Source organism: Physeter macrocephalus, chromosome 20, assembly GCF_002837175.3.
Source record: "Physeter macrocephalus isolate SW-GA chromosome 20, ASM283717v5, whole genome shotgun sequence".
Lineage (NCBI taxonomy): Eukaryota > Metazoa > Chordata > Mammalia > Artiodactyla > Physeteridae > Physeter > Physeter macrocephalus.
This window is the reverse complement of record NC_041233.1, coordinates 60,673,303-60,688,867: the sequence shown is the minus strand read 5'-3', so window position 1 is coordinate 60,688,867 and position 15,565 is coordinate 60,673,303. Positions and strand designations below refer to the sequence as shown.

Below are 15,565 nucleotides of genomic sequence, written 5' to 3'. Positions count from 1 at the left end.
TTTCTTTAGTTAATGGAACGTCAGTGACAGTAAATAGAGGGGCCGTTTTGAGCCAAGGCCTTGGAGGATAGAGTATGCTGCTGGCCTCACTTGGAATTCTGTAATCCACCATGAAAATAACATGCCCTGGGTAGCTGCTGGTCGCAGAATGATGACAACTCATGCAGAAGACTTCAAACAACTGAAGCCTGCACCCAAACTAGCCCAGGAGAACCTGGTCATTCCCAACTGAGCTCGCCCCAATCACAGCCAACCTGAAGACTCACAAGCAAAACATCAATATCTGTTGTCATAAGCTAGTCGTTTTTTTTTTTCTCCCATGGAGCATTATTGCAGCAATAGTTGAACAATACAACAGATCAAGACAATTGCCCAAAGAGAGAACTCTCAGCCAGGTATGTAGCTTTGATGTACAAAAATACATTTATTTTCAACAATTTCAAAACCACTGTCTTTTTTTTTTACAGTAGAAATATTCAAATGGAACGATAAAACCAAGAACAGTATATGTACATATACTGTATATATAGATATGACTCATGCATTTGTAATCCAGTGTTTAGTACAAGTATTGCAATTGTCTGCCCCATTTAACCCTTGAAACGAAACAGCAAGGTCTTTAGAAATATTCCTAATTCTGATCTATGATGTAGCCAGTCCGATTTCTCAAGGTCACATTCTCTCAGGGTCTCACAGAGAACGATGTGAACAATATCCCACAAAAATGAACAGGTAAAAAATTCAGCCTTTTCTCCCATATGTATATATATATATATACAGTATATCATTTTTATAAAACAAGTACGCTCAGGTTGATCCTGAAAAGAAAACAATGCTTACAGCATGGCTTAAAGTGACCCTCCTAAAAAGAACTGACACATGAACCGTGTGAAGGGGCTGGGATGCAGGAAAAAAGAACACTGGCTTTGAAAGTCACTCGCCCCAGATGCAAGAACTGCCTTCAGGCAACTGAAGGTAGACATTTGACTTTAAGGAAGTTGTGTACCTGTGTACATCTGACAAGCAAGCAGCACAGCTTTGCGAGAATCAACTTTGACTAAGATCATTAAAGGCTACACCCCTCTGGGGCCTGCAGGGTTTGCACGGTCACAGGATTCCACGAAGGCCAGCTCCCTCCCACCTCTAACTTCTCCCAGGCTGAGGCACTCACTGGGCTTAACCTAGTGTCCAAGGGACTTTTCTGGGGTAAGAATAGCCAGAGAATTCCCCATAAGCATTATTCAATTCCATGGAATCCAACCGGAAAACAGAATGTCATCTTTTTAGATCCATTGCCTGGCTTCTTTAGAGAAAACCTCAGGCCAATAGCTATCCTCAACCTCATCCTTTTGGAGGGGAAGCCTTCTTTCCCTATCTGGGTTTCAGTTTGAAGTCTGTAGTGGGTTTCATCTGGCAACTTCTTTCACATCACTGATGGGACAAAAAAAACCCAGGTTCTATGATGTCACTCTCGTCCTTCCTTTGATAGGTGTTTCAAAGAAGCCCTCCCCCCTCCCCCCTTTATATACAGAAATAGAAACCAGCGATGGCAGGGACACAGAGATGCAAGAGTTAAGTGTGACAGACAACTGGAGAGCATCCAGAACCCAGCGTCAAGCAGGCCTGGGGGGAGGTGAGCTCTGAAGGTGGGTGCATAAGCCAACAGACGCATCTTTCTTTTTTCTGTTTTCTTTTTTACTAAACATTAAATTATTTCTCAGGAAATAAAGAGCTACTTACATTGTGACTATATACAATAAGCCATCTGCAGCTTGCAATGGACATGCACGGGGCAGGGCCTCTTCCGACAGGTGTGCACGCTTCCTGCAGCTACGCTCACTCCCCACCAACCTTCCTCCTGCGGACCTAACTGGGAAATGGTTTAGGTTTTAGGTGCGTGCTGGGAGGGAGGAGGGGGGTACTGGTGATTTGGGCTTGTGGGGGGGGGAGGATGGGAGTGGAAAGCCAACCCAACTTAAAACATAAAAAGAAAGAAAGACGGCAAGGAAAACAAGATTCCTTGCACTATCAATGGCAGAATAAAGCAAGAAAGCCATGGGAAGACATCCTTTGCCCTTAGCACAAATACAGCCATTTATTCTTTGTGTCTCATTTTAATCAGTTACGAATGCCTTCGCCTCCCAAAGCTAAGCATCTGCCTGCTATTTATGAAGGGGCCCTTGGTAAACAAAAGGTAAAAAAAGACATTTTCATTTTTCCATAATAAGAGTAATAGGAACCATCAAAAATAAAAAGTCAGAAAGATGGTTGACCACGTGGCTTGTTGGTATTAAACACTAGTGCAGTTGGGGATCTCCTTTGTGCTTTCGCTGTTTGCAATGGTGGCAATGCCTCCTGCAGGGGAGAGAAGACAGAGGGAGGTAAGGATGTACCTGTCACAAGGGAGTGGGTCTGTGCTTTATTTACTGCTAAATACCAAGCCACCTTCATGTGTGCTTATGAAATAGGGCACCTGGGTAGTCTATCCTACCAGTTCACTGGCTTATCTTACCTACGTTTAACGTTTGCCGTCTCCCACCCCAGCACACAAGGTAGGAGCAATACCTTGCCATCTTATACTCTGCTGATCACAATACTAATAGCCAACAGGTATTGAACACGTATTATGTGGCAGACACTGTGCTAATGATGTATGTCATCTCATGATCACAACAATCTTAGAAGGCAGATACTATTATTCCCATTTCACAGATGAGGAATATGAGGCTCAGAGAGGTCCCAGAGCTAGAAGATTGGTAGAGCAAGAAAATGAATCCAGGGCTATCTGATGGCAGAGTTCCTATTCACGTGATCATTGGGACGTATAATGCTTTTGCTTTGTAGAAAAAATAAAGTCCAACAGTAATAGTTGGCCTCATCCCTCTCCCACTCGGACTCCAGCACTTTTGATCTTGATCTGCTTCTAAGAGAAAAAAGTTCTGCCAATTTCATGCGGTCAGAGGTGGCGGACACTTGAAAACATGATTATGTCGCTGTAGCCAACTGTTTTCTCCCCCACCCTCCAGACTAGTCCTACCTGAAGGACAGACCACGTGGGCTGGCTGACTCAGGGTCTGGAGGACAGAGGACTCGGGAGCCTGGCGATACCAGCACACATACCTATGACCCGGGTGTCCAGCTCTTTGTCCAGCAGTTCCTCGGGCTCGGTGAATTCACTGAGTGTGATTTTGGGGGCGTTTTCACTTTGGCTCACTGACCCAATCATCTCCTGCTCCTTGTCGTGTTGGACTTGAGCATAGATGTTAATCCAGGGGATTTTCCTACATGGGGCAGAGCAAAATCAGATTACGATCACGGGGCATGCCCAACTGGGGCAACTGGGAAATCCTGGGTGATAAGGTGGAGGAAGAAGCTATTTACAGAACCAATGTCAGGGAAAGGGGCTGGCCACCCAGATACTGTCCCCGTGAGGCCAATGAACACAAGGAGGGACCCAGATGCCCAGGGGAGATGTAGGCCACAGAACTCCCGGAGGCATGCACCTTCTTCTGAGACACAAAACCAGCAGGTGTAAACAGAAGGGCAATGCTATCGACCAAGTGTGCACTAAAACCCTTAAAACATTTACCAGTTATTACGTTTACTAAGGAGCTGGACTTTGAGACTCATAAGGTTGTATCATAGTGAAAAGACAGCTTTTTCTAAGTTTGTATCAGTTTCATCAATTCACATTGGTTTTCTTTATGAATAGCCAAGAAATAAAAGACTTATAGCCATTGCTACCATTTTTAGAACACCATCCATGGGCCAAGCATCTTAAATACTTCCATAGTCAGTTTCCTCATCTGTTCAATAGGAATAACAATAGCTTTCTTTTAGGATTGTGGAGAGGATTAAGGCAAGGATTAAGAGAAGCTAAATAACTTCCTTCAAAGACACAAAGGTAGGAGGTTTGGAAACAAGGCAGGCAGACTTGAGGTTGGAGGAGCAGGTAGGTTCAAACTGAAATCTGCTCTCCTGACCCATCTCCATCATCTCCTGACCCACTGTGTTCCAGCTTCTGTAGCCTCCTTTGACTTCTTCTAATCCTGCGCTTCTCAAACTTCAATATGCTCATGCCTCACCAGGTTCTTGTTAAAATGCATTTGTTACTCTATAGGCCTGAACTGGATGGGTTGAAATTCTGCATTTCTGCCTAGTTCCCAGGTGGTACTGATGCTGCTGGTCTGAAACCCAAACTTTTGAGTTTCAAGATTCCGATACATCAGACTCGTCCCCACCTTGGGGACGAGGTTTGAATCAACTGTTCCCTCTGTAACACACCTCCTTCTACTCTTCTCGTGACGGTGTCCTTCTCGTCCTTCAGAATTTGGCTTACATGTCACTTCTGAGAGGCTTCTCCTGACCACCCAATCTCCACCCAATCTCTCCTGACCACCCACTCTCTCCTGTCATAAATATGTAATTATGGGATGGTGTCTATGAAAGAAACGAATAGGGTGTTGGTTTAGGGTGATGGAATAGGCTATGTGTGTGGACTTGTTTTCTGTCTGTCTTTCTCTCCCACAAAAAGCCCCATGTCTGCAAGGTCGACATTTTCCATTTTCACTGCTCTACACTTAACTTAGCACAGTGCTTGGCATGTGGTTTACGTTCAGTATTTGTCAAATAAATGAATAAATGACCTCAAAGCCTATGCTCTTTCTATTTTCATATATTATGTTCTCAAACAAAAAGACCACACTTTTATCTTAGAATTTTACAGGTAGAAGAGCCCTCTCTTACCTCATTAAATGATGGGGAAATTGGTCTGAAGTCCAGACGTTTCATGAAGCTGATTACTGGCATAGATGTTATTAAAACTTGAGACATCTGACACCTACCCCAAACCAGAACATTCTATGCAGAATCACTCTGTTGCCCTAGTGCCAACCAGTGGTATTTTCAAGCATCTACATTCCCTTCCCTACTCCAACCCCGCAGTGAGGTAGAATGTGAGGCATTTAATAAGGTCTTCCACAGCTAATTTGCAAGGAAAGATCCCAAAATATGTTCAAAACATGGACAGTTTCTACTTTTCATTTATGTCCAGTTTTCATGTTTTTAACGGTTGCTTTCCATACATTAAGGGAGGTGTCTTCCTGACTCCTACTGGTCTAAACCAGCTTACTATAATTTACAAGAAGCTTAAGTGAAGAGATTCTATGTGAGGCAGCAAACCGCAGGCTCCCTAAATGTGTGCAATTAGAATTTCATGCTGGCCCTTACTTTCTTCTTAACTAAATAGAAAGGCAGCCTAACGACTTAGATTTCTTCTAATCATAAAAGTACATATTACTCATGAACGTTGGGATCAACTGTAATATTTATTAGGTGCTGGGGGCAGTCAAACCATTCCTGATCACACAAGTCTGGGTACTTCAGAGCTGTAGCCAGAGGTCACTGCCTCCCCTTTCCTGCTTGTTTAATGATTGATACCTGTGAGGATTTGGATAAATTTGCCCTTATAAAGACTGTTCACTCTATTTTAATCTCTGAAAACGGGCATATTTTTTCAATATTTTTAATAGATGGTTGGAAGGGAATGAATTTTATGTCACAACTTGCAGCATTTAAAATTTTTTTCAAATTGCTTTTTATTTCTTAACACATCCACTTGTAGGACAGTTGAGACAGTAAGTCAAGACTAAACCCCGCTTTTGCAGATAAGAAAGGTAGGAAATGAGATTTAGAGGCACGTCTTGGGCTATACATTCATGTAAGTTTTAATAAACGGAGTAAGATGGATCGGTTTTCATAAATTTCAGTTTTTATTTGTTTGTTCCAACTATGATTAAGTATTAGAAGTCCGTGGGAGGAATTTAGAAAAAGGAAAGTAGGCTTCGCACTGTGATGAAAGCCTTACTGAAAAAAGACTGGAAGAAATATAAAATTTCAAAAGTTTTCTTGGATAATAAGAAAAAACAAACCTACAGTACAGAAAGAAGGTCTTGTTAGGAAGAGTTTTCAGAAAATAAAAGCCACCTCGAAATGATTTTTAATTATATTGCCTAAGACATCACAAAATAGCAGTCACTCTCCAAGAATAAGATCAAATGTGGTCACTTAACAGAGGAAGGAGAATAGACTTACCACGATCCCCAAGATTCCTTTAAATAATTCTGTTCTTCCTCTATTAAGTGACCACTTGGGACACTGAGGTTGTTTTCAGTGCCTGGCACACAGCAGGTGCTCAATAAATGTTTTCTGAATAAATTAATGGCTTAATGAATTAATGCTGGAGATGGCAGAGAGAAAGTTTTGGGGTTTGAAAACAGCATGGCCAGTGATCTGGAAACAGAAACAGAATTACCCTTTCCCTAGCCTGTGCCATCAGTGTTTACTAGTCAGCTGTAGCTATTTAAATTTGAATTAATTGAAGTTAAATAAAATTAAAAATTCAGTTTTTCCACCATACCAGTGGCTACTGTATTGGACAGTATAGATTATGGAGTGTTTTCATCTTTGCAGAAAGTTCTATTGGACAGAAATGAAAGAAGCAGAGGAGACTCTAGGAATCAAGTATAAGAACTTGACCTTTACTTGTCAGCAAGCTATGCACCCTCCATGTAGCCATCACTGGAGTTCCAGGTGGTGAGGAAGGAAAGGAGACCAAAGAAACAAAGGGAGATCCAAAAGGACCTCGGCCAAAGGGCTTGGGAACTGGGAGGAAAACTTCCAGAAAAGGTGACTAGTAAAGAAAATGTAACTGATGATTGGTTACTCTTAATTGACTCAAACTGCTTATCCAGTTTGACTAGTATTTGTTTCCTGTATCCTGACTCCCTGCCAGGGACATAGAAAGGGTTGGCTGATATTTGGGGACAACAGAGGTAGAATAATTCAGAGATGCCATTAACTGGCATAGATTCAAGTATTAAAGTCTGCACATTAAGGGATGGCGACATGAGTAAGTTGACTGTCTATGGAGTTCAGCAACATTTACAAGAGAGCAGAAAACTTTCTAAGTCACAGGGCAGATCTTGCCTTAATTTTGAGACACCTGACACAAATACCTCTTTGCAGGACTTCTATTGGCCCTGGTCCTCAGCGAGGATGCAGGTCTAGGAGCCAGAAGGTGATACGTTTGGGTTAACTGATCTTCATGTCCCAGCAACCACCAGTCTTCCCCACAACCAAATCCTTGAATGAACAAAAGTGTGGTTTGGGTGTAACTTAAGTACACCCATAAATGGGTGTTGCTTTGACCAGACTGTTTCTCTACTGAATCTTTGCTCGCTAACTGGATATGAAGGCTTTTCCCCTTCTTCAAAGGGAACATGGCAGGTGGGTTGACCCATCTTGATCCAAGAGGACGTGAACTCACATAACTGGTCTAAAAATTGAATAGAAACGTAAACCCCACTCTGTCCTTCTAGTGGAGAGTGTTTAAGAATTCCTGCTGTTTTGGCTAATGCTGAGACGTCTATTGAGTAAAACTGGTGTTTTTAAGCCTGAGAAATCCACTAGAGGAGAGCTGATGGGGGCTGGGGGCGGGGGAGGTAGAGTGAAGCACCTTTACCACTGATCTCTTCCAAAATCTAAAAGCATTACCTTCAGCATCTAGAAAAACTCCCAGGACTTTCAAAAGTATAACTTTTGAAAGTTATACTTTCAAAACTCATCTGACAATAATTAATGATATTTTTACTTTACCCAGGCTTCCTATGCCTTTCTATGCCACTGATACGTCTGAGCCCTACTATGTGCCAATTTGTAACACAGGAGAAGCCTTTGGGAGGCATGTTATTTATAGCAGCTTAGCTTTTGTGATTTTTTATTATGTACTAGATATAGATATTATTACCTTGAAAACATATAGCAAACCTACAAAGTATTATTGTTTTTCCATTTTACACATTAGGAAATGAGGGCTTAGAGAGGCAAAATCAATTGCCTAAGGTTGCAAATGTTGAAAGTTAAAATTGGGTCTGGGGCTTCCCTGGTGGCGCAGTGGTTGAGAGTCCGCCTGCCGATGCAGGGGACACGGGTTCGTGCCCCGGTCCGGGAAGATCCCACATGCCGCAAAGCGGCTGGGCCCGTGAGCCATGGCCGCTGAGCCTGCGGGTCCGGAGCCTATGCTCCACAACAGGAGAGGCCACAACAGTGAGAGGCTCGCGTACCGCAAAAAAAAACAAAAAATTGGGTCTGATTTTCAAGTTCATACTCTTAACCAGCATATCTCTTGGTAGATGTATTACATTATTCAAAAAATGGTACAGAATTATTGATTGCAATTTCTTGTTTTTAATAAGTATCCTATTATATCACCCCGCCTCTGGCCTTCAAAAATAACTTTTGAATACATGTGGGGTTTGGTTTTCCTGATCAATTTCCCTCTAGAAACAGGAAAAATAAGGAGGGATATAAAACTGTATATTTTGGCATGCAAATTTAAGCAGAGATGTTGGATATCAGCAATACAAGATAAGAAAATATGTGTGTGTGCATATATGCATAACCAGATTTCAGCTGCATTTTCTCCACTTAACCACCCTGAATGGGTGGTAAGCTGTAAAAAAAGATCTCTTAAATATTTGAGACCTTACTTTAGAAACTTAGGTGAGGTTTGAAAACCCCTCAAACTTCTCTTGAAGAGAATTAACCGATTTCATAGGCTACCCCTCATCTTCCTAACTCAACGTAATTATAAACTAGAGAGCGTTCAGATTCTTAAGCTCCTTTATTCCCTGACCCTAAACCATTCCTGTTCTTCGCCAATGCCAAGCAGAGCTTCAGGGACAGTTAAAATCACCTATTTAGGATGAGTTTAGGAATGTCGGTTACAGGAGGAATCAGCTCCCATGAATCTAGCCCCACGATTAAAACTGAATGATGGTAGCACATACCTTTTAAATTTGTAGATCAAAAACACAGCCAGGCCGACAAACACCACTGACAAGAGCATAAGCATGGCTGAGCTGCTGTGGCCAGCACTGGAGTCGACCAGTGGAGCTAGGAAGAAAGAACAGACTTGCTCACTTGGAAGCTATTAGCTGGAGGGAGTATCCGTTGGAGAAAGGAAGCCAGTTGGTCTCCATCCTTATATCCAGCCTCCAATTGTCCTGCATGCTATCTGGGCAGAGGAAGCTTGGCTTCAATGATGAGAATGGTACCCCTGATCTACAGCTTCTTAGGGATCTGCTCTGCCTGGGGAAACTTGCTGCTCCTTGTATAAACTGTACGCAGCTAAGGGGAGTAGGAATAGGGCTTGAACGTTCTTTCTCTTGGACAGCCCGATTGCCTGTCAACATGATTATAGGTGGCCCATTGGGAACTCTGGATTAAACACTGACGGAGTGTTTCAATCTCTTCCTCTACACCATTGTGGTAAAACACTGCTGGATGGGTACATTTGGAATCTCCTCATCTGAAAAGTTTTTATTAATTAGAAACGTTTAGTACATAGGCTTTCCCAGAGATCCAGAGGTGGATGCCCAATGGGACATGCCTTTTTAAATTCCTTTCACAAATCAACCACCTGGAGCCAGTCACTTTTTCTACTTAGAGTTACACATTATAAATCAAAGAGAGTTTTAAAGTTATTTGATCTAGTCTTCCAACCAAGATTCACTGAATCGGAGAATCATAGAAATTAAGAGAGCTTGAGGACTACCTCATATAACCCCAACTGTTATAGATAAAAAACATAATAAAGTCCAAAGCCCAAAGAAATTGTAGGTTTTTCCCCAAGATCATCAAGGAATTCAACAGCAAAGCCACTTCTAAGAAAGTCTTCTTGTCACCTTAACAGGAAGCCTCAAGAAAGATGTGATTAATCTTTCTTTGCCATCACTACACAAAGCCATTTACGGGCATTTATGGAAAAGTGTTTGGTAACTATCTCCTTCCTTTTGTCTCCAGGATATCAGAGCACCATACTCATCCCCCCCCTCCACGAATCCCAACAGGCACTCACCTAAAGTCAGCTGTGTGACATACACAATGACTTGAATCCCTGGCTTCAGCTCAAACTGGACCAAATTTTGGTTTAGAGCATTAAACAGCGTCTCTACAATCTGGGGAGAAAAAAAAAGAGAGAGAGAGAGAGAGAAAGAGGCTGCATGGGAAGAAATGTCATGTGACGGTGCTCCCTCATGGAATAAGAAACCAGGGTCAATAGGCAAAAAATGACCATGTTCACTCAGAGGACAGGATTTTGGAACATTTTTATCCATCTGTTTCGCCCAGCCCCTAGAGCCCTGTGAAGCCAAGGGCACAGCTGGTATTCTTCGCTTATACTGGAGAGGAGAGTGAGACAGAGAGAGGCGTGTCCACAGTCACCTAGTGAATTCGAGTTGACAACAGACGTAGAGGTTTCATTCAACTCCCAGTTCAGTGCCTTTTAAGCCTGTATAACTTTCCATAGAGAGACCTGTTGTGGGTCCCAATGAAAGAAAGTCAACTGACCAACCGTTAGTTCTTTAATCTGAGCAAGAAATATGCACAGGGTAGAGAAGCCCCTGCCAGGATTAAAGCAGGCACATACACCCCAGCCCACTCCTCTGCTGTTTCTCTTTTAGAGACTATGGGAGGCAAACATTAAAGGAGAAGCTGCCTCCTTTTTATGGGATAATTCTTCCTCTTTACTTTTCCCCAGCAAGTCTCTGAACACGTAACATCGATTTAATCACTGTGTAATTCCCACATGAAAGCTGAGGCTGTTGTCCCCAACTCTTATCTCGCTGTACGTGCCTTAATATCACAGCTGCTATTCATCACCGTAATTACCTATTTATCTAAATGGATGGATATTGTAGCTTCCCAATATAGTTCACACATGCCACTTGCTATTTCAGAGTAAAGAGGTCTTGTAAGAGTGATGTACGCATTGAGAAGCTGAATTTATATCTGGCCAATTTCAATATGCAGCCCTGCAATGCAAGGATCCGCTTCATTTTCCAGAGAGACTGACCATGATGGCATCTGTGCAGCTCGCAGAGGACTGTGGATGGATGTGGGGGTGGGGTGACAGCTAGGTGAGTAGTAGAGGGGTGTGGAAGACATCTGTACGATGATTAACTCGTATGGGAGCAAATGTGCGTGATTCGCGCTGATTTTTAGCAGCCTCCTTCTCACTTATTTCTGCTTCTAACTTAGCATCACAGGAGCATGGAAGGGTAAAGCAAAGCACGGCCAATTAAGACCCCAGCAAGAGCAGGAAGAGAAGGAGAACCATGGGACCACCACTGACTTCACTTCTAGGCTAGTATGCAGATCACAAGAACTATATGCCATTCGGTAAGGAGAGTAAATCACGATCCCTTTGGGGAATGCTGCTTCCTTAGTCAAAGCAAGATGAGGCAATCGGTCTCTTTCCAAAGACACATGTTTAAAAGCAGTTCATTTTCTTCCTAGAAGCAGAACTTCTATTGACTAGGATCTTTAAAGACAGGAAGCACATTTTCCCAGAAATAGATAGGGAAACTCAAATTCCTCTCTTCATCTCCCCCATCTCTTTTCCCCAGAACAAGTCATTGGGTGGGAGACATGAGCAAGTTTGCAGGAATGGCAACTGTTGGAATGAATGACTTCAGGGGTACTCTTCTTTCCTGTGTAGCTGAATGCTCCAGCGTCTATGCATTTGTGTTTATTCTAGGAAAGGCTGATTGCTCTCCAAAGCCCTGGGTGCTGGACAAAGAGTGACCGTCTGATGGACCCGTAGGAAAGGGCTCATCTCATTTTTTGGCTGGAAATACTTTGTGTCCCCTTAGATTATGAGGTGGAGGCAAGACTCTTACCAAGTTAGTTTTCCTTCACTTACTTGTTCCAGGTCCCCTTCATTGCCTTTCCTCCTCTCTGTCAAGTTCTTGGGGGGAAGGATGAAGAGCTCTGCGGAAGTGGGGAGGCCAGGGAACACGGCAACTAGGATCTGCTCTTCTGGGATGCTGGTTACCTGCAAAGATGTTTAGACCAAAGAATGGGGTCCTGGGGGAGCCAGCCTTCCCCAAGTCAATAACGAGGATATGGACTATACATTTTTTTAAATGCAGCATTTAAGGCACAGTTTCCAGTATATATCCAGGCTTCTTTTCTGTTTTCCCCTTGAACTGCTAGGTAGAGAATTATTCGTTTTACTTCCTCCTCTGCTCTTATATACATTTGTACTGAAACTAAAATACTACTACAAATGGTTTTCAAAATGCTGTTTGCTGGCAATATTGGCAAAAGCTCCTCCCATATTTTCCATTTTTCTGCACTAAGAGGACTAGAGCTTCTGGCTAAAACATGAACAGACTGGCTCCAAATGAAGAATAAGAAGTTATAAACAAACAGGGGAAAACGCAAAAAAAAAAAAAAAAAAAAAAAAAAGAGCAAAGCAGCTCTTGTTTTCACTTACTAAAGCAGGATTTTTTTGTTAAGTTACAGTAGCTAATACTGGTGAGGCTTCAATTAAGACGTTTCCTCCACTGTTGCTGGCAGCACTAAAAATGGATACATATTGCCAATTTGGTTTTCAAAAGGCTTACTGGAAGGTCATAAAAATATTCAGACCCTTCATTCAGTTACTAACTTTGGAGTGTTTGTCCTAAAGAAATGATCCGAAATATAGGAAAAACCATATGGAGGAAGAAACACTCAGAACATTATGTCAAATAAATGAGAAAGACTCAAATATTCAAAAAAGTTAAGTAAATAATGGTTATACTACCATTAAGATGATAATTAGTACAGTGAGGCAACATGGAAAAACACTTAATGACAGCTGTATTCTGATATATTACCTCACATTTCTTTGGTTACAACTCTATAAAAATAAAAAATAAACATAAAAAATAAAACAAAGCACTAAAAGTTCTGTTAAGATGTTGAAGTAGTGAATGAATTTTTCTATTCCTGAGTGTTTAGTAAAAGGATTATATCGTTTTTGGATAAAAACTAAACGTAAGCTTCCGTCTGAAGGCAAATTCCTTAAGAAAACACAACTCTGAGTTCTCCCGTGTAAAGAGTAGGCCTGTTCTTTCCTACGTGTCTCTGGAAGGTCTTTATATCCAGAACAAAACTTCTTCTGTCAATCCAAACACGATATATATAGTTTTTGACTTGGCTGAAACACCTGCCTCCTCCAAGAAGTCTACCCTGACCATCTCGCCCGCAGTGACCTGTTCCGTGTCAGTCTCTCGTCCCCAGCACCTCCAGATTACCATGAAAGGAACTTAGATCATGTCCACGGTAACATATGAGTATGTCTGTCTGCTACATTCTTTTCTCTGATAACTTCTTATTATACGTTTGCCCAGACATTCCAGGGGGGCGGGGGGGCGAAATCTGTGGCTACCTCATTGTTCCAAACGATGCCTGACCTGGAGGAAAGAATAGACACTGGATTGAACAGAAGTGGAGGGGTTGTCTCCCATTAGCTCAGCTCTGATTCGTATTTGGAACTAGAGATTGGAGTTAACGCTCAGGAATGTGATGCAGGAAAGAGAGCGTGCCAACCTGCAGAGAAGTAGCAAGCGGCAGTCAGAAGCCTGAAAAGCCCTCCAAAGTGGGGAGGCATCCCCGTGCAGCCTGAAGAGGCTTTGCCAGATACCTCAGTTTCCTACCGGGAGGCAAGATGGCTTTATCCTAACCTGCCAGGGGAAGTAAGTCTCAGAGACCAGACTGAGGTCGGACAATCACCCAGTTGAGAGAAAGGGGATGAGCCTATGAGTGTTGTGGCTGGTGTGACCCTGTGCCCCAGGGAAGAGTGGTCTCAGGGTGCATCACTTGGTTAGGGACCTTGGAGGGACCTAACTCCAGTCATACAAAATCCCACACAAACCTGGATGTTTCACAGTCGAAGGCATACAAGACCCATTTCATTTTCATCCCTCTCTAGGAACAATCGCTTTATAAAAAGATGTGAGGTGAAGTTCTTCTTGTGGAAAACTCCCCCCAGGAATGCTCCCATATCATTCTCTTTTATTTGTGCTTCCTCCTTCCTGGCAGCTTCTTCTCCATGTCCTTCCCTGGATCTTTCTCTTCTGCCTTGGGAAGCATCGGCATCCACCTCTGCCCTGCCCCCTCTCCCTCTCAGGGTGGGGTGGGGGGAATCTAAAGAGCTCCACAGCCTCAGTTCCCACATTGCTACCTCCCACGGAAACCTCACTTGATCCCCCGTCCATATCTTCAACTCTCTTGCTTATCTTCATCCAGTTGTTTCTCACGTGCTCCACATTCATATAAAAGACCAAACGATTACTGTTCCCCAAGCATGTTTCTCCTACACAGTCACCATGTGGATCAATGGCAAGGAAAACCCTCTCCTTCCTACTCTTAAAATCAGATAGTTTCTCCCTCCCTCTCATCCACATTGTATTTTATTAGTCACCAATTCTATCGCTCAACTGCCTAAGTAAGCCTTTGAATCGTCCCTCTTCAGGATCACAGTAGTCTTTTAACTGGTCATCTTTTGTGAAATCTCCCCCTACACTATTCACTTTCCCACCTCTGGAGCCCATCCTCTGTATCGCCACCAGAATGGGTGTCTGAAACATAAATCTATTGTCGTTCGGGTTTTCCTGTAACATCTGACGGAAAAACCCAAATGAACTTTTTGGTCAACCCAAGCTAATAAAGAAAGAACACTTCCCAGAGCCTACGGGATGTATGTCAAACCCCTTTTGGCTTCTCAGACCCTTTACAAACTGGCCAATCCATCCCTGCTCAACATCATTCACACCTGCCCTTATAACCTATAGATTGGCTACACTAAACTGCCATGTCCCAAATATGCTGTGCTTTCCACTGAGCCTGGCTTTGCACATGCTGTTCATTCTACCTGAAAGACATCATCCTCTCTCTTTTAACTACTATTTCTCCTTTAAAACAGAGTTCAAGTATCCCCTCCAAAGACTATTCTAATAGTTCACAAGTATTTACTGAATCACAAATGTGTGAGAAGCCTGAACTTTCCTGGACAGAGTGAACTGCCCTTTTCTCTGTGCTCTTTTGAAATGCTGGCCATGCCTCTACCATAGAACTAGCCGCATATTAGACTTATCTCTACATTTGAATTGACCATGTTTTATTCACTATTATAGTCCAGTGCCTAGGTCTGAGCAAAGGGTTGACAAAACCCTTTCAACTTTCAACTCTGTCTAAGGAAAATATGACCTTGGGCAAACTCTATAACCCCAGAGTCTGCTGCCATGCTCCGTTTCCTGACCTGCAGCCTTCTAATGGCCACATATGGTCAGTGGGAGTCTTGAAGTCTGACTGGTTAAAAAACAACAACAAAAGCAAACAAACAAACAAAAAAACCCCAAACCTTGGTGGGCAAACAGCCAACCAAATGAATGATACTAGTAAAGACTCAATGAGTGGCCCAGCCATCATTTCATTAAAGGGGTCAATTTTCTGTCTTAGAAAAATTTAGGATTAAGATGGGGCCAATTGCCCATCCTTGAACACCGGATTGATTCTCTGTCTCTGTCTCTCTCCGCCTAATCTCTCCATCTTTCCTTCCCATCCTTCACTTCCCCTATTCTTCTTTGCTCTCTCTCTTTTTACAGAGAAATAATCTTTACTTAACTGCGGAATGGTGGTTTGCATCCATGAAAATGTATTCTGGACCACAGCA

At 42.7% G+C, this 15,565-nt stretch overlaps 1 protein-coding gene across 1 annotated transcript in view; it reads right to left on the bottom strand.

Annotated features, from left to right (window-relative positions):
• Window positions 1-1,072: 1,072 nt before the first annotated feature.
• Window positions 1,073-15,565, bottom strand: part of SORCS3 (sortilin related VPS10 domain containing receptor 3) — a 620,228-nt gene continuing 605,735 nt past the window's right edge. The window contains exons 23-27 of the mRNA XM_024121368.1: window positions 11,765-11,896; window positions 9,920-10,019; window positions 8,850-8,955; window positions 3,121-3,281; window positions 1,073-2,355 (exon numbers count right to left, since the gene is read on the bottom strand). Of these exons, the coding sequence (XP_023977136.1) occupies window positions 2,291-2,355; window positions 3,121-3,281; window positions 8,850-8,955; window positions 9,920-10,019; window positions 11,765-11,896 (564 nt within the window). The 3' untranslated portion in view covers window positions 1,073-2,290. The remainder of the gene's footprint in view (window positions 2,356-3,120; window positions 3,282-8,849; window positions 8,956-9,919; window positions 10,020-11,764; window positions 11,897-15,565) is intronic.